We start from the raw sequence: 18,666 nt of genomic DNA, 5'->3' as shown, positions 1-18,666 counted from the left end.
CTGCCAGGAGGAAAGGGCAGAGAAGGCCCCAGGCGGCTCTGCGCTGGCCAGTGCTCCTTCCTGGGAAACTGGCTGCCGGAAGAGGCACAGCCCTTCTGACCTGGCTTACTGGGCTCTGGTCTGGGGGCCACTCCCCGATGTCACTTGTCACCTCCTGCCCACATTCCTTAGTGTGTCCCCTGAGTTTTCAATTTATGAGTCTCAGATGGACACATTTTTCTTCATTTTTTAAATTGATGTAAAATGTATATACAGTGAAATGTACAAACTTAAAATTTCAATAACTTTTTTACAAATTCATTGAAACCAAGGCCCTTTAAAGATATAGCACATTTATATCACTCCAGAAAATTGGCTTGTGCTGCTCCTATTAGCTATCACTGCTGTGATTTCTGTCACCTTTGAATATTGTTTTAAGCCTTGAGTTTGCATTAGTTTACTGAAATGCCTTTTCAAGACTCCTGTTATGGGCTCGGCACCTACAGCTCAGCGGTTTGGGCACTGGTCACATACACCAAGGCAGGCGGGTTCGAACCCAGCCCCAGCTGCTAAACAACAATAACAACTACAACAAAAAAAATAGCTGGGCATTGTGGTGGGCACCTGTAGTCGCAGCTACTTGGGAGGCTGAGGCAAGAGAATCACTGTGATACCACGGCACTCTACCAAGGGCGACATAATGAGACTCTGTCTCAAAAAAAAAAAAAAAAGAATGACTCCTGTTATGAAAAGTTGTGGGTTTTAGAAATCCATTTAAAGTGTTTCTAGATGCTGGGTTCTTTAGCAATTATCTACTCCAGACATTCGCTCAACAAGTTTTGTAGTGAGTACCTACCATGTACCAAGCAGTAGAAACTTAGCAGTGGCTCAGGGCAACTCGGGCATCATGTTAGTGGCATTCACAATAGGAAGGGACACGAAAACATGTAAACAAGAACTAAGACTACTTCTGGATTTTGCCTGACTCTGGATTTTCTAAGACTACTTCTAGATTTTGCCTGACTCTAGGCTGTTTTAAAATACCCTATTCTGATCCATTGATTTGCCCAGTAAATCTATATTAAGCACCAACCGTGCCCTGGAACATCTGGTGCATGTTCGGCACCCCTCCAACCCCCCGCACCCCGAGGCAGCACACTATAGTGCTTAGGAGCTTGGACTTGGGAACCAGACAGCCTTGATTTGAATACTCTCTGTATCTCTCTGGAAGAGAGAGCTTAGGTAAGTTATTAAGCTCTCTGTGCCTCAGTTTCTTTACTTTTTTTTTTTTTTTTCTGCAGTTTTTGGCTGGGGCTGGGTTTGAACCACCTCCAGCATATGGGGGCCGGCGCCCTATTCCTTTGAGCCACAGGCGCTGCCCTGCATCAGTTTCTTTATCTGAAATGGAGAATAATTGTTCCTATTCCATAGTTTGTTAGGAGCCTTAAAAGCTAATTCCTGAAGAGCTTAGAATTGTGGCTGGCATAGCATAAGCACTCAATTAAGTGTTAGCTGCTGCTGTTATTATTACTAGCATACCATTATTATCTGATTTTTTTCTTTTCTTTTTTTCTTTTTTTTTTTTTTGAGACAGAGTCTCATTCTATCTGACCAGGCTAAAGTGCCATAGCCTTAGCCTAGTTCGCAGCAACCTCAAATTCATGGATTCAAGAGATCCTTCCATTTCAGCCTCCTAAGTAGCTGGGACTACAGTCACCTAACACAAAGCCTGGCTAACTTTTTCCATTTTTTATAGTAGAGATGGAGTTTCACTCTTGCTCAGGCTGGTTTTGAACTCCTGAGCTAAAGTGATCCTCCCGCCTTGCCTCCCAGAGTACTAGGATTACAGAGCCACCTCGCCCACCCTGCTGTCATTATTATCTTAATAATGGTCTTTTCAATGAAAGGACAGGGTCATCTGGGGACAGCAGTGAAGCAGGTTCCTAATCTTTCAATAAATAGCCTCTTTTAGACCCAAGAGCTTGAACCTTATAGTCCCTCATCCTCCCCCGATTTCTACTTGCCAAGATCTCAAATCCAAACCTTCTGGCTTTCCAAAAAGTATTCCCAAACTTCAGAGTAGATTTTTGCATTCTGGAAAGAAGATATGGGCTTCAGTTTCACTATGAGAAGAAAGAGAAGTCAGGAGACTGCCTTCAGCTCCTCTCCCACAAAACCAGAGGTGTACAAGGCAAAGGACACAACTGGCCCTGGGTCCCCTACTCTTGACTGAGGCTATATGAATTGTGGGGGGGGGTTCCCCAGGTCTGTGCCCACCGCTACACTCAGGTGCTGTGGTCAGGGTCAGAGGACCAGCGGCGCATGGTGGGCAAGTGCTATGTGCGAGGCAACGACCTGAAGCTGGACCCTACTGACGACTGGCAGACTTACCACAATGAGATGTGCAACAGCAACACTGACTACCTGGAGACAGGCATGTGCCAGCTGGGCACCAGCGGTGGCTTCACACAGAGCACCGTGTACTTCGGTGCCCCTGGTGCCTACAACTGGAAAGGTGAGGACCGTGGGGGAAGGGAGGAAGAACAGAGACCACTCGCCCTAGTTAACTGCTAGGACAGCCAGGCCAGATCATCCACCTGGGGGACAGAAGAGCCAGGACGCCTGTACCAAAATCAGCAACCACCATGACCGCTACTATTTTACAGCACTTGCTTTGTGCCAGGGACCTTACGCATATTACCCCAGTGGATCTTAAAATATTCTTAGTGGGCAAGTATTATTATGCCCATTTCACTGAAAAGAAAACTGAGCCTCAAAGAAGTAAATTGCCCAAGGCCTAGTCGGGCGTTGTGGCGGGCGCCTGTAATCCCAACTACTCGGGAGGCTGAGGCAAGAGAATCACTTAAGCCCAGGAGTTGGAGGTTGCTGTGAGCCGTGTGAGGCCACGGCACTCTACCGAGGGCCATAAAGTGAGACTCTGTCTCTACAAAAAAAAAATAAAATAAAATTGCCCAAGGCCAATGGTAAGTTATAAAACCCAGATTGGAAAGAATGTCCATCTGACTTCCATTTAACCATTTAAAAACTCATTTTAAGGCTGGGCACCTGTAGCTCAGTGAGTAGGGTGCGGGCCATATACACCAAAGGTGGCAAGTCCGAGCCCAGCCCTGGCCTACTAAACAACAGTGATAACTGCAACCAAAAAATAGCTGGGCCTCGTGGTGGGCACCTGTAGTTCCAGCTACTTAGGAGGCTGAGGCAAGAGAATCGCTTAAGCCCAAGAGTTGGAGGTTGCTGTGAGCTGTGACTCCATGGCACTCTACCTAGGGCGACATAGTGAGACTCTGTCTCAACAAATAAAAATAAATAAATAAATAAAAATTTTATATATAATATAATTTATATATAATATTAAAATTATATATTAAAATGTATAATTTATATTTAGTATAATTTTCAAAATAAAACAGGCTCCTGGTATGACTACTAAATAGTAAAAAGTAAAAGTGCCCCTCCTCACCTGCACCTCCCTTGTCTCATTTTCCAAAGTCAACAGTATCTTGTGGATCCTTCTAGATTTATTTTTAATGTATAGTTAATCTTTAAAAAAATAAAAACAAAACAAAAAACCCTACAAACAGAATCATACTAATATGCTATTCTGATATTTTCTCTTTTTCTCTTAGCAAAAGCCGTGGGCTTTTTTTTTTTGTAGAGACAGTGTCTCACCGTACCGCCCTCGGTAGAGTGCCGTGGCGTCACACAGCTCACAGCAACCTCCAACTCCTGGGCTTAGGCGATTCTCTTGCCTCAGCCTCCCGAGTAGCTGGGACTACAGGCGCCCACCACAACGCCCAGCTATTTTTTTGTTGTTGTTGCAATTTGGCTGGGGCGGTGCCCTACCCACAAGTGCCGCCTGCCGTGGGCATTTTTTCGCATCAATATATATAGGACCATCCTTTTAGGGGCTGCAGAGTATCTTCTTAATATCAAGACCCATGCTTATAACTGCCAGGCTATACACAGGTATCTATCTGATCTTTCTATCTCTTTGCCTCTTTCTCTCTTTTTTTTTAAGAGATGGGACTTAGCTCTTGTTCAGGCTGGTCTTGAACTCCTGATCTCAAGCAATCCCAGAGTGCTAGAATTACAGGCATGAGCCACCAGGCCCTGCCTCTTTGCCTCTCTTTTTGTTAACACCAATTATAGCCATAGCAACCCCACTCTCCTTAGCAAGCCCTTATTATTACTGAATCAGCAGGCAGAGGGAGCCCTAAACCTCCTCTTCACCAACAGGCAGCATGGATGGAGCATAGTTAGAGCTCTGGGCTCAACTAAGGCTGAGGCCTTTGCCCCCTCCTCTGGTCCTGCCTTCCAGTCCCCCTGGCCCTTTAGAACGTTGGCAGGATCATTAGTCCTTTCCCAGCACAGCCTGGGGAGCAGGGGCCAGATTGGCAGCCCGAGTTCGGGGTCAGGACCAGAAGGAGGTGACAGTGCAGTCCAACCTCAGCATCCAGAGAGTGGGAAACGTCATCTAGTATCTAATACCCAGGAGCCAGGATAGCTGGATTCCAGCCATGTCTCTACAGCTAGAACCCCATGACACTATAAGCATGTCATTTTTTCTCCCTGAGCTGTGCTTTTCTCACCTGCAAGATTGTGGTCACAGTTCTACCTCACTGTATTTTTAAAATAAAAAGGAAGTGATTTACAAATGATGGAGGTCTCACAAATAAAAAGGGTTATCCTTCTCCAGTGTTGGGGCTGGGGGTGGGGTAGGGTCTTGGACGGGGTGGGAGGGGTGGGGGGAAGGAAGTAGTGACTTATATTCCTCTCACATCCCCTCCCCAAATTCTTGTGAAGGAAACAGCTACATGATTCAACGGAAAGACTGGGATTTATCTGAGTATAGTTATAAGGACCCAGAGGACCAAGGAAACCTCTATATTGGTGAGTGCAGTTGTGGTGGCCCATTGGGTGAAAGAAGGGGAAGGGGGCCCAGTCCAGGAACACTGGCCTTACCTTCAGCACCTGGTGGAAGGGTGAGGTCAGGGTACATGTGTGACTAGTGGCATTGAGTTCAACTTACTGAGCACCACTTGTATGCCAGGGCCTGTTCCAAGCTCCCAAGATGCAAAGTCCCTACCCTCAGAGTTCACAGTGCAGTGTCTAGTGAAAATAGGGGCTGGATGGGGTGTGGCTACTGGGTATCTGGGGTCAACTTTCTTGCCCAGCTTGTTATGATGGAATAGAAGGTAATGGCAGGGGAGTGGGAACAGACTAGGACGATGAGTCCAGAGTAGAAGGCAACACAGTTTACTGGGGCCTTCACTGAACATCTTTCCCTAATCCCAGGGTACACGGTGCAGGTAGGGAGCGCCATCCTGCACCCCACGGACATCACCATTGTGACAGGTGCCCCACGGCACCGACATATGGGTGCTGTCTTCTTGCTGAGCCAGGAGGCAGGCGGAGATCTGCGGAGGAGACAGGTGCTGGAGGGCACGCAGGTGGGCGCCTATTTTGGCAGCGCCATTGCCCTAGCAGACCTGAACAATGATGGGTGAGAATCTAGGGACATCCTCTGGACCCAGGGAGGGAGCCGGGGGAAGGTGGTCTTGACTAAGCCAGATCAGGGAAATGAAGGTTTTGCAATTATGATGCTGTTTGCAGGGATTTGCAGTCAGACTTCACGGGAGTTTGGGTGTTTTTGTGCTATTTGCATGCCACCTGCACTTGCTTGTCTGTGCCTGTCATTTGTTTGGCTCTGGTGGATGCAGGCTTTTTGGGTGCGGTCTGTGCCCGCATGCTTCTCCATGGCATATGTTTTCTGTTTGGTGGGTCATGTTGCCATTTTCATGTCTTTCCTATGACCTGTGCTGTGACAATCATGCCTGTTAAACGAGAGTTACTTGGCTATTGGAGGTTGACCTCCCACTCCCATTTCCCCCTCCTTCTCTCCTGTGCAGATGGCAAGATCTCCTGGTGGGCGCCCCCTATTACTTTGACAGGAAAGAGGAAGTAGGAGGTGCCATCTATGTCTTCATGAACCAGGCAGGCACCTCCTTCCCTACCGACCCCTCCCTCCTCCTTCATGGCCCCAGTCGCTCTGCCTTCGGCTTCTCTGTGGCCAGCATTGGTGACATCAACCAGGATGGATTCCAGGGTATGAGCCAGCACCCCTCCCCCAACACCCCCACTGACTAAGTGCCAGCTGCATACCAGGCTTGACAGGGCCGGCAGAGACCAGATGGGGGCAGATAAGGGAGTTCACAGCAGTGCTGGAGAGAAGCTGTGCAGAGGGAGCAGTAGAGGCAAGCTCGGTGGGTCCCCTGGAGCAGCTGGCATGCTGCTGTGCCACCCAGCCTGGGCCAAGAGCACACCACAGGCAGGAACAGAAGGACGCATCACAGGTGGAGAACGTGCCTGACATGCCCAAATCTAGAAGGTGTGGAATGCTCAGAGATGAGTCTGGGGAAGGAGCAGGGCTGGGGGTGGACGCTTTGAAAATCAGGTAGAGGAAGTGGGGCTTTATATATGGGGTGATGGGACATCCAGGGAAAGTTTTGGAACAGTGATGTGAGATGCTAACTTGGTACCTTGAAAGATGATTCTGGAGAGGAGAGATGTATGGGATGGATAAGGGAACAAGGCTGGGAGATTAAGACCACAAAAGTAGTATCTCAGGTGTGAGATGATAAGGGCTGGGACAAGGTGGGAACCCTGGATAGACAAGTCATCATGAGTGCTCTGCAAGACTTGGGGACCAGGCTACAGTATCAGACCCAGGGGTTGAGCCTGGGTGCCACAGAAGCACCTGCCTTATCTGGAAGTCACTTCTCTGACAACTTCAATATCTGAGGACATAGCTGAGAAGCAAGAGAAAAAGCCAAAATAGGTGCCAGACATTCTCTGGGAGGCCGAGGCGGGTGGATTGCCTGCGCTCACAAGTTCGAGACCAGCCTGAGCAAGAGCGAGACCCTGTCTCTAAAAATAGCCGGTCATTGTGGCAGGTGCCTGTAGTCCCAGCTACTTGGGAGGCTGAGGCAAAGGTATAGTTTGAGCCCAAGAGTTTGAGTTTGCTGTGAGCTATGACACCACGGCACTCTACCGAGGGTGACAGAGTGAGACTCTGTCTCAAAAAAAAAAAAAAAAAATAGTTGCCAGAAAGTTCTCTCAACAAAGACCAAGCACATACACAGAAGAACCCTTTAGTTTCTGCTTAGGGCCTCTTAACTCTTCCTTCACAAATAGGTTTGGCTTTCTGATCACCTAGGCCTTAATCAGATCAAAAGCAGCAAACTAGAAGGAGTTCAGTAAAGTTCAGGAAGATAATACAGTGTTTTGGGTTTATTTTTGGAAATAATGGTTACAATGTTAAAAGTCTTGATATTTGCAGTAAGATCCACTATAGTGTTATGATTAAAGTCCCAGCCCCTGGTGTTAGACAGACAGGGGCTCAAATAGCTCCTTCTCTACTCATTACTTGTGTGATTCTGGATTATTTGCATCTGTTCCCTCATCTATAAAGTAGGGACTATGGTACCTAACCCGTAGCATTCTTGTGAGGATTAAACAAGTTGAATGCTTGATAACTAACCAGTAGGGTCACCAATGGGGAACACATCTTTTTCTGACCCTGCTCGTAAATGGCATTAGAAGAACTAGAGTGTCTGGAAAGGAGGTTGGTGGGGGAGACGGAAAGCACTAGAATAAGGGGAAAACCCCAGGCTAGGTCAGGAATCTGGGGTGTAGGCCTGCCTGTGGCATTACCTTGCTGTGTTACTTTGGGTAAGTCACCTCCCTTCTCCTGAACCAACTTTTCCACTTACGAAAAGAGGACGTGGAGTGTTAATCCTGGACCACAGAGCTCTGGCCTTTCCCTGATGCTCAAAGCACTACCTGGCAGGGTGAGGTCAACATCATACTGGCTCTAGGGTTAGGGAGATGTGGGACCCAGGGTGCCTGGCTAAGCCTGTTCCACCTCTTTTCCCCAGATATTGCTGTAGGAGCTCCCTTTGAGGGCTTGGGCAGTGTGTACATTTACCACAGCAGCTCCAGGGGGCTCCTCCGACAGCCTCAGCAGGTATGGACGGACAGGGATGGGTCAGCTGCCTCCAGCAGCTGAGATGGGCTTTCCTTCCTTTCCCTCGGTCACCCCTTGCATGTATCCCCAGGCCCCACTCTTCAGAGCCTACCCCCATCACTGCCCCCTGTCCCCAGGTAATCTACGGAGAGAAGCTGGGATTGCCTGGCCTGGCCACCTTTGGCTACTCCCTGAGTGGGAAGATGGACGTGGATGAGAACTTCTATCCAGACCTGCTAGTGGGGAGTCTGTCAGACCGCATCGTGCTGCTGCGGTGAGCTGGGGAGCAGTGGAGAGGGACCTTTCTCTTCTCCATCCATGTCTGTGTGGGAGTCCCATCTTCGTCCATCTTCCACAGACAGGAGGCACTGATATGTGTGTCTGGCTCTGTTATCTCTGCAGGGCCCGGCCTGTCATTAACATCGTCTACAGGACCTTGGTGGCCAGGCCAGCTGTCCTGGACCCTGCACTTTGCACAGCCACCTCCTGGTGAGACTATCGGCCCCCACTCTGTCTACCTACTCCTCATTTATGGGAAGACCAGGAAGGAATCGAGCTCCCAAACCCCTTCCCTGGCAACCCCTGATATCGTACCTTTAGAGACTGGATACCTAAGGATTTTCCCTTTCTACCCAACTTCATTAAAAAGAAAACTTCCGGGCAGCGCCTGTGGCTCAAGGAGTAGGGCACCGGTCCCATATGCCGGAGGTGGCGGGTTCAAACCCAGCCCCAGCCAAAAACCACAAAAAAAAAGAAAACTTCCTGATGCAAGAGGTAATGGATGAATTGAGGAGCAGAAGAGTATAGTGCTTGACAATGGAGATCTGGGTTGCCTTGTTCAAATCCCAGCTATGCCACTGCAGGGATAGGGGTGGGCTTGGAGGAAGTAAGGTCCCAGAGGAAGAGAGAAGAGGGAAGCATTTACGTGGACCCATGTGGGGAAGAAAAGTCACCTTGGCACATTATTAATCTCTCTTGGTCTCAGATGGCTTGGCTGTACAACAGAATTCATATAACCAATTCACAGGGTTGTTGTGCTAATTAAATGAGAAAATGTACAAATTATCCCTAGCACAATACTCTGTACATCTTAAATGCTCAAAAAATGTTAGTTGCTAAGAAAGTGACAATAATCATGGCAATGACCCCCAGGTCTTCCAGTGAATGTGGATATTGGGTCAGAAGGGAAAGGAAGACAGCAGGAAAGCAGCAAAGGATTGTGGAAGGAAATCTGCGCTAGGGTCTGGGAGACTTGGGTTCAAGACTGGTCTGGAGGCTGGATGTGGTAGCTCACAACTGTAATCCCAGCACTTGGGAGGCCGAGGCAGGTGGATTGCTTGAGCTCACAAGTTTGAGACCAGCCTGAGCCAGAGTGAGACCTCATCTCTAAAAAATAGCTGGGTGTTGTGGCAGGTGCCTATAGTCCCCACTACTTGAGAAGCTGAGGCAAGAGAATCATTTAAGCCCAGGAGTTTCAGGTTGCTGTGAGCTCTGATGCCATGGCACTCTACCAAAGGTGACAAGTGAGACTCTGTCTCAAGAAAAAAAAAAAAAAAAGACAGGTCTGGGCCACCAACTGACCGATAACTTCAGACAAGTCCTTCTGCTCTCTGAACCTCCGTTTCCCCATTGGTCGCCTCTAACTCTGTTTGCTATGGCTCTAACAGGAGTGGGAGGGAAGGGGCCAGGGACACCATAGATCGGCTTTGTGGACACTCCAGTTTTGCCCCTACCTTTCTCAAGAGTGGCCCTCATTTCCCTTTACATGATACAGGAGCAAGAGCTAGGGCCTGGATATCTGTATCCCACTGTGACCAGGTCTTCCCATACATCTCCTAACAGTGTGCAGGTGGAGCTGTGCTTTGCTTACAACCAGAGTGCTGGAAACCCCCACTACAGGCAAAACATCAGTAAGTGCCAGGGTGGGGGGCGATGGGGTCATGTTCACTGGCCACTTGCTGACCACCCTGCCTACTTGCAGCCCTGGCCTACACTCTGGAGGCTGACCGGGACCGCCGCCCACCCCGTCTCCGCTTTGCCAAGAGTCAGTCAGCTGTCTTCCATGGATTTTTCTCCATGCCTGAGATGCGCTGCCAGAAGCTAAAGCTGCTCCTGATGGTGAGGCTGGAGCAAGGGGCAAGATGAGGGCTCTAGGATCCCTGGAGGTGGCCAGTGCCCCCCTAGGCCAAGAGTGAGGGCCTGGAATCTCCCCAGAGACAAGGAATGTAGGCCTAGAAGGCTATAGATGTGTAAGGGAACAGTGCACAGCATCCAGCTCATGGTAGGAGAGATGGAGAACCTCTGAGCATAGAGGGCTTATCACCTTTTGAGAAAAGTGAGGGATGTGGGAGCTTATAGCTCAGCTTAGTTTGGGGAAAAAGGGGTCCCTGAGGGGGCCAAGCTCAGTCGCTCTCTAGGATAGCAGGGTGGAAGGGGAAAGCTCAACCTGGGGATCCTATGAAAGAGGAAGCTCAACCACCTTCCCCAGGGACTCCTGGGAAAAGAAACCCTGATTCTTCTCTTGGGGAGTCAAGATGGTAGGAAGTCTCAATTTGGAGATTCGATTAGAAGGGCTTCAGCCTAACTGTGGGGTTTTCAGGGTGGAGGGGACCCCAGATCCTCCCTGGGGTTCAGGGTGATATGAAGATTCCATTGGGCTGAGGGTGCTGTGCAGGGCTCAGCTTGGCTTCTCTCCTCAGGACAATGTCCGTGACAAACTCCGGCCCATCGTCATCTCCATGAACTATTCTTTACCTCTGCCTATGCCCGATGGCCCCCAGCTGGGGCTGTGGTCCCTGGACTCCTACCCAGTCCTCAACCGGGCGCAGGCTCTGGAGAACCACACTGAGGTGGGTGGCGCCGGGGTCGCGGTCCGGGTCTGAAAGGCAGGAACCTGGAGGGCTATGGGGCGAGAGGGCACTGTGGGTAGTGCAACCTCTCACACCTCCGGCCACCCCTAGGTCCATTTCCAGAAAGAATGTGGGCCGGACAACAAGTGCGAGAGCAACTTGCAGATGCGGGCGGCCTTCCTGTCGGAGCAGCTGCAGAGGCTGAGCAGGTGGGCGCTGGGCTCATAGAGAGGCAAGTCCCAGGGCAGAGCCTTTAAGAAGCCAGGTAGGATGGTCAGAAAAGGGGCTTTCACCTCTAGGTGCGACTAAAGGGCGGGGCCTGGATACGCTGAGTTGAGGCTTTCCCTGGCCTTGGCGGCCTGGGGGCGGGGCCTCGTAGATCTGGGGCGGACCCGGGGCGGGGTCTCATAGATTTGGGGCGGACCCGGGGCAGTGCCTCATAGATGGGGAGGGCCAGGGAGCCGGACCTCGTCGATTCTGCCGGACCCTGCACCGGCCCTCGTAGATGGGGGGTGGACCTGGGGCCAGGGCTTTGTGGATGGGGACGGACCCCGGGGCAGGGCTTTTGGCTGAGCCCGGGGCACTCTGTTCAGGCTCCCATACAGCAGAGACGTTCGGAAACTGTACCTGGGCATCAACGTGACCAATGCCCGGAGCTCGCAGAGGGCCGGGGAGGACGCCCACGAGGCGCTGCTCACCCTGGCGGTGCCTCCAGCGCTGCTGCTGTCCTCCGTGCGCCCGGTGAGTGCCCGCCAGCCTGCTCAGAGCCCAAGTAGTGCTCCACGCGTATTTGCATCCATATGTCTGCCCTGTATATATGTTATCATTTGCCATGTGCCACCTCCTCCGGGCTGTCTCTGCGCCGCCTCTGCTGCTTGGCGAGCCTCTAGGGCTTACAACCCTGCACCACGGGCAGAGAAGACAAGCCTTGGTCTGACCTAATCCTGACCTAACTCATCCTCTTTCCTCAGGCTGGGGCCTGCCAAGCTAACGAGACCATCCTTTGTGAGCTGGGGAATCCCTTCAAACGGAACCAGAAGGTTAGCATGGGCCACTTCCTCCCAGTCCCCCGGGTCCCAGGCTGCTCCTCCAGCCAGGTCCTTACCCTTCCTTCTTCTGCCTGTGGCTTCCCAGGCTTCCTTGAAGCAGAGAGCCAGAGTAGGGGAGAGGTAGATCCATTGGAGAGTAGGAAAAGGCCCTGAGACTAAGAAAAATGCAGCTGCTGAACAGGTGGATGTGGGGAAAGCAGTTTTACCATGCACGGAATCTGTGCCAGGCCCCAAGCCCTAAACTATTTTTATTAATCTATGATATAATTTGCACAACCTTCCAGGAAGCACACACTCTTTTTTTACAGAAGAGGAAACAGAGAAAGTTTCAGTAACTATCTCAAGGTCAATGTCATATAGGTCAAAGTATCAGAGATGTGACCCAAGGGAGGCAAAGGAGGAAAAGGAAACAGAGATGAGGTAGGGAGGTATAGACCCCTCACCCAGAATTGGAGGAGGAAGAAGAAGTGGCCAGAGAATTAATTCCCTAGTATAGTGTTCAGCCCCTCTCTCCATGACATCATCCCCACTGGGCCCCAAACATCCTTCTCTGCCTCTCTGACCCTCATTACAGATGGAGCTGCTCATCGCCTTTGAGGTCACTGGGGTGACCCTGAACACAAAGGACCTTCAGGTGCAGCTGCAGCTCTCTACGTGAGTGACATCAAGATGCCAATCTAAGTTGGGGCTGAAGTGTCCTGGGCCTCCCTTTGAGCCTCTGTATTCCTTCCCCAGGTCAAGTCACCAGGACAACCTGCAGCCCATGACCCTGACTCTGCCAGTGGACTACACACTCCAGGCCTCACTCAGCATGTGGGTACCTCTGTCTACTCCACCTCCCACTCCCAGCCTCTTATGCCTGAGCTAAGGTGTCTCCCAGGCTCCCCTAACACCTCTCTTGGCCTAGTATCCTCAGGTTCCCACCTTCTGTGGGTCATCCTCCCCTCAACAACAGCAATCACTATTATTATTATTATTATTATCATTATTTTTCCCCTGCAAAATAGGTAGAAGTGGAGGAATCAGCCACCCTGGGGCTGAGGTGAGCCCCATTTCTTGGGCCCAATTCTTAGGCCTCATCACCCTAAAGATTTTTTTTTTTTTGAGACAGAGTCTCACTGTTTCCCCCTCAGTAGAGTGCTGTGGTGTCACAGGTCACAGCAACCTCCAATTCTTGGGCTTAAGCGATTCTCTTGCCTCAGACTCCCAAGTAGCTAGGACTATAGGCGCCCCCTACAATGCCCGACTTTTTTTTTTTTTTTTTTTTTTTGGAGTTGACGTTGTTTAGCTGGCCCTGGCCGGGTTCGAACCAGCCACCCTGGGTATATGTGGCTGGTGCTGTAACCACTGTGCTATGGGCACCGAGCCTACCCTAAAGATCTTATGTACATTCCTTCAATGACAGAACTATGATGTAGCAACTATTATCAACTCCATTTTACAGATGAGGAAACTGAGGCTCAGAGAGGATAAATAATTTGCTTGAGACCACACAGCTGGTAAATGGCAGAGCTGAGGTTTATACGCAGGTCTGCTGTAGTTCACTAGCTCTGGCACCCACCCTCCCTACCAGGGCCCCAACTCCTGTTACGCTAGCATCTTTCTTAACCCTAGGGTGAATCACCGGCTACAAAGCTTCTTTGGAGGGACAGTGATGGGCGAGTCTGGCATGAAAACTGTAGAGGATGTGGGAAGCCCCCTTAAGTATGAATTCCAGGTAAGGGGACCTCTGGAGTCCTAGGCTGGGGACATGCAGGAAACATAATGGTTTTTGTTTTTGTTTTTCTTTGTGCCTCTGAAGTCTGAAGGGAGGATTAGGGATTGGTGGAGGTGGTTTTTCAGGAGACCATGACTATGATGCCTCTTCTGCCCACAGGTGGGCCCAATAGGGGAGGGGCTAGCAGCCCTGGGGACCCTGGTCCTAGGCCTGGAGTGGCCCTATGAAGTCACCAATGGCAAGTGGCTGCTGTACCCCACGGAGATCACTGTCCATGGCAATGGGTCCTGGCCCTGCCTGCCACCTGGAGACCTTATCAACCCTCTCAACCTCACTCTCTCTGTAAGCCACCAGGAATCTTCCCTGTGCATCTCATTTGCATGCTACTGGGCAGAAAAGCCAGTGTTTCCCTTCTCTGCCCTCATACCCCTTTGGCTACCTAACTCTCCACCCTCTTCCCTCCTCCATCCCTGTTACCACATCTTTCTCTGCCCTCCCAGCAGATCTCCTCTTCCCTCTCCAGGACCCTGGGGACAGGCCGCCATCTCCACAGCGCAGGCGGCGACAGCTAGACCCAGGAGGAGGCCAGGGCCCCCAACCTGTCACTCTGGCTGCTGCAAAAAAAGCCAAATCTGAGACTATGCTGGTGAGTGGCCAGGGTGGGGCTGGAGGGGAGTGTGTCCACCCCATCACAGGTGTGTGGACTCCAGGGGGCACACAAAGCAAGGGGGATGGGGACTCCTCACCAGGAGACCCCAGTCTGATGAGGTGATGTGGCGCCACCCTAAGGAGCCTCCAGACAGCTGGGGAGACTCATCTCCTGCTCTCAGAGGGGACTCCACTGTGATGGGGTAAACAGTACAGAAGATCAAAAGAGGAGACACTGGCTGTACTCCAGGGAGTCCCCAGCTGTTGAGGGGATAGAGCTGCTCAAAGCCTTGGTCCTCAGGGCTGGGGTACCAGGAGGGCAGAAGTTGGGGCAGGGCATTGCAGGTGGTGTAGGGCTCCCTCTGTAGGAAAGGAGTGAGGAGCAGGCCTGACAAGCAAATTGAGGCCTGGCTGGGTGGAGAGGCAGGAGGCAGTGGGGGGACATGAATAGAGGTTCACTGTGGATGTGCTTTGGGAAGGAGTGTTGGAGGTTGGGCCCCGTTTACATGAGCAGAGACCATATTTCATGTTGTCCATGTGCCTGGCGATTCATCAGCTTGGCCCAAAGAATGTGTCTGAAAAGTATAAGTATAGGGGCAGGGTGTGTGTACACGAGTGAAGGCATGAGGTCAGGCCCTTTGGAGTCACCCAAAGATGAGACAGAGTCTGGAAGGGGTTGAAGGTAAGGATTCTCCCTGAAGGATTGGAAGGTTTAGACTGTTTCATGTTTGTGATCCTTGCCCACCTCAGAACTGTGCCACTGGCCGCGCCCGCTGTGTGTGGCTAGAGTGCCCCATTCCTGATGCTCCTGTTGTCACCAATGTGACTGTGAAGGCACGGGTGTGGAACAGCACATTCATTGAGGTCAGTGCCTGGGTCTGGAGGTCTCCACTGCCAGCCAGCCTGGTGGGCAGAACCACAGGGACAGGGCAAGGCCAGGGTCACAGCAGGGCTCTGTGTTTGGGACAGCATTGTGCTGTATACAGTTGTACTCCTGTCACTGTGTGCCATGTCACTGTTATGTTTCTGTCTCTGGATATGGATGTGTTTGTCTCCAGCCAAAGTGACCTTCACTCAGGTGCCCATTATTCAGCCCTCTGTCCATCACTTTCCCACCTCCATGCCTTTGCCCAGGCTGTTCCTTCTCCCTGGGATGCCGATTTCCACTCTATTATCTCTGCATGTAGATTCCTATTCTACCTTCAGCATTTCCATCAGATGCTTCACTGTCAGCAAGGTATTTTCTGACTTTTCCAGCTAAACATGACCTCTCTTCCTCTGGATACCCACAGAACTTTCTCAAAAGCCAAACACATCATTTATCACATTCAACTCTGGGTTACAGTGACAACCTTCTCATGCCATCTGGACTAAACTTTTTCTACACATGACTAGATTATAAATCATTTCTGCTTTGTGGGCTATAGGGTTTCTGTTGCAACTACTCAATTCTTCCATTGCAACACAAAAGCTGCCACAAATGAATGAGCATGGCTGTGTGCCCAAAATACTCCCTATTTACAAAAGCAGGTGTTGGGCCAGATTTCACCTAGACGTGACTTTCATTATCTCTGCTGTCCTCAGCATCCAGCACAGGACCTGATGTACAAATGAATGAAAAAATGAATGATGTGCATCATGTGTAGAGGAGAGGCCTGGCTAACAGATCTTTTGGGGATGCTGTTTAGCAGTGCTGCCCAGTGGATGGGAGTGCTTAGGGTCAGGAGGGAGGCTCAGGGGGCTTCAGCTGCCTCCTTTGACCCACCCCTTCTCCTCCTCCAGGATTATAGGGACTTTGACCGAGTCAGGGTAGATGGCTGGGCTACGCTCTTCCTCCGAACCAGTGTCCCTACCATCAATATGGAGAACAAGACCACGTGGGTGAGTAGACATGCTAACTAGGACAGCAATCTCTGGCCAGGGCATGGGAGTACAGGGCATCTTTTAGGAGCACATGGACACACGTTAGCTATGTGGTTCCCAATCTTGGCAGCATGTTAAAATCATCCGAGTCCATCCATCAGAGGACTTCTGATGTTTAGACAACACTCACAGCAATTCAGTATGAGTCCCTTGGAGGAACCCTGGTATTGGTATGTTTCAAAGTAGCATGGGTGATTCTAACATGTACCCAGGTGAATACCAGTGCTTTAGCTTATCTAATCTGCACAACATCTCCATGAAGAATAGGGCTGGGATTGTATTTCTATTTGATGGCTGAGGAAACTGAGGCCCACAGAAATTAGGTAACCTACCCAAATTGGCTCAGCTTGTCAGGGCCTGAATCCTGGGCCTTCTGATTTTCTCACCCATTGACATATCTACTATGGACATGTAGATTTTTGCCACAGGCCATAAAGAGAGAGAGGCAGGGTGATAAGACAACACAGAGGTTCAACCATGAGACCCAATCAGTATTTGCAGATGATGTGATTGTCTACATAGAAGAATAGAGAAGCAACCAAAAAGTGATTACATCCAATGAGGGAATTCAGGAGATTCAGAGGCTCAAAACAAGTTCAAAATACTAAAGCCCATAGGTTTCCTACATGCTTGTAATGACCAATCAGAAATATAATTGAAAATATCCCATTCAAACTCATCAGAAAAGTTATCCAGTATCCAAGAATAAACATAACAATAAATGTGCAACAGAAACTTGAATAATGGATAGCAAAAAGTCAGTACTGTATTATCAAGTTGTCAGATCTTCCTAAACTATTGCAGTCCTGGTAGAATTCAGGAAACTTGAAAAAAAAACTTCCCAGATTTGATTCTGAGTTACATCTGGAAGAATAAATATGACAAAATGAATAATAAGTTGTTGTAAAAAGAATGGAGATGTATAGGAGATACCTATAAAGAGATGAATGGAGCATTGACTAAATACATTATTGTACATTTCCTAAGATAATGTAGTATAGAAGAGGCAGAGGAAGGGCCAGAAGGATTAGTGGAACAACATAGAAAAAGAAATTTAGTTTATGATACAGATGACATTTTTAATCAGAGGAGAAAGGTAAATTATTAAGTAGTATTAGGGGATCACATCTGTAAAATAAAGATAAATCCCTACCTCACATCATAAACAAAAAGATTAAATATTTAAATGTGGGAATTAAAATTAACATGCTAGAATAAAATATAAAGCATATATATATATTTTTTTTTGAAACAGAGTCTCACTCAGTTGCTCTGGGGTTGAGTGCCGTGGCGTTACTGCTCATAGCAACCTCAAACTCCTGGGCTCAACCTCCCGAGTACAGGCGCCCAGCATAACACCTGGCTATTCTTTTTTTTTTTAATTAAATCATAGCTGTGTACATTAATGCGATTATGGGGCCCCATACACTGGTTTTATATACATATTTGTCATTTTTATATGACATATTTTCATCACACTGGTTAACATAGCCTTCCTGGCATTTTCTTAGTTATTGTGTTAAGACATTTATATTCTACATTTGGTGAGTTTCATCTGTACCTTTGTAAGATGCACCATAGGTGTAATCCCACCAATCACCTTCCCTCCGCCCATCCTCCCCCACTCTTCCTCTCCCCCTTCCCCATATAACACCTGTCTCCATGTTACTCAGGCTGGTCTTGAACTCATGAGCTCAAGCAATCCACTCGCGTTGGCCTCTCAGAGTGCTAGGATTACAGGTGTTAAAGCATAATTTTTTAAATTTTTATATTTTATTTATTTTTGGAGATAAGGTCTTGCTCTGTCAGTCAGGTTGGAATGTAGTGGCATAATCATAGCTCACTGTAACCTTGAACTCTTGGGCTCAAGCAAGCCTCCTGCTATACCTCCTGAGTAACTAGAACTACAGGCCACACCACCATACCCGGGCTTTTTTTTTTTACTTTTTGTAGATACGGGGTCTTGCTATGTTGTCCAGGCTTTTCTGAAACTCCTGGCCTCAAGTGATCCTTGAACTACAGTGGATACTACAGGGTATCTCAAAGGTTGCAATACATAGATACATAGGGAAAATAGGAAATTGTCACTAGATGTACTTTTATTTACAAAATATTCATTACAAAAGTTTTATGAAATATTTATATTTCTCTGCATTGATATATAAATATAAAAATATAAAATATAATATAAAGTACAAAATGAGTTTGATATTTTTCCTGTATATGGTGACTTTTGAGATGCCCTGTATAAAGATAAAAGGCATAAACAGGCAATGTACGTAGAATGAAATACAAATATTCAAGTTACTCATAAAGGAAGCTAAATAACAGTGGCAAGATTTTTTGTCTATCAGATTAGAAGATATTAAGAAGAATTATGCCGTCTGGTGCTGAGGAGATAGAGGGAAATGCTATTGATTGAAGTATAAATTGGTAGATTCCTTTTGGAGATAA

At 48.9% G+C, this 18,666-nt stretch overlaps 1 protein-coding gene across 2 annotated transcripts in view; it reads left to right on the top strand.

The window, feature by feature from the left end:
* The window catches only part of ITGA3 (integrin subunit alpha 3), a 30,566-nt gene that overhangs the window by 8,135 nt on the left and 3,765 nt on the right, over nucleotides 1–18,666 (top strand). For both annotated transcript variants that reach the window (XM_053570661.1, XM_053570662.1), the window contains exons 4-23: nucleotides 2,245–2,494; nucleotides 4,804–4,890; nucleotides 5,296–5,503; nucleotides 5,910–6,106; nucleotides 7,938–8,026; nucleotides 8,164–8,300; nucleotides 8,429–8,515; nucleotides 9,869–9,936; nucleotides 10,008–10,144; nucleotides 10,726–10,875; nucleotides 10,987–11,084; nucleotides 11,469–11,616; nucleotides 11,847–11,915; nucleotides 12,499–12,578; nucleotides 12,660–12,737; nucleotides 13,539–13,641; nucleotides 13,801–13,983; nucleotides 14,165–14,287; nucleotides 15,040–15,153; nucleotides 16,072–16,170. In XM_053570661.1, the coding sequence (XP_053426636.1) occupies nucleotides 2,245–2,494; nucleotides 4,804–4,890; nucleotides 5,296–5,503; nucleotides 5,910–6,106; nucleotides 7,938–8,026; nucleotides 8,164–8,300; nucleotides 8,429–8,515; nucleotides 9,869–9,936; nucleotides 10,008–10,144; nucleotides 10,726–10,875; nucleotides 10,987–11,084; nucleotides 11,469–11,616; nucleotides 11,847–11,915; nucleotides 12,499–12,578; nucleotides 12,660–12,737; nucleotides 13,539–13,641; nucleotides 13,801–13,983; nucleotides 14,165–14,287; nucleotides 15,040–15,153; nucleotides 16,072–16,170 (2,505 nt within the window). The remainder of the gene's footprint in view (nucleotides 1–2,244; nucleotides 2,495–4,803; nucleotides 4,891–5,295; nucleotides 5,504–5,909; nucleotides 6,107–7,937; nucleotides 8,027–8,163; nucleotides 8,301–8,428; nucleotides 8,516–9,868; nucleotides 9,937–10,007; nucleotides 10,145–10,725; nucleotides 10,876–10,986; nucleotides 11,085–11,468; nucleotides 11,617–11,846; nucleotides 11,916–12,498; nucleotides 12,579–12,659; nucleotides 12,738–13,538; nucleotides 13,642–13,800; nucleotides 13,984–14,164; nucleotides 14,288–15,039; nucleotides 15,154–16,071; nucleotides 16,171–18,666) is intronic.

This window comes from Nycticebus coucang, chromosome 18 (assembly GCF_027406575.1).
Source record: "Nycticebus coucang isolate mNycCou1 chromosome 18, mNycCou1.pri, whole genome shotgun sequence".
NCBI lineage: Eukaryota > Metazoa > Chordata > Mammalia > Primates > Lorisidae > Nycticebus > Nycticebus coucang.
This window is presented reverse-complemented; position numbering and strand designations above follow the sequence as displayed.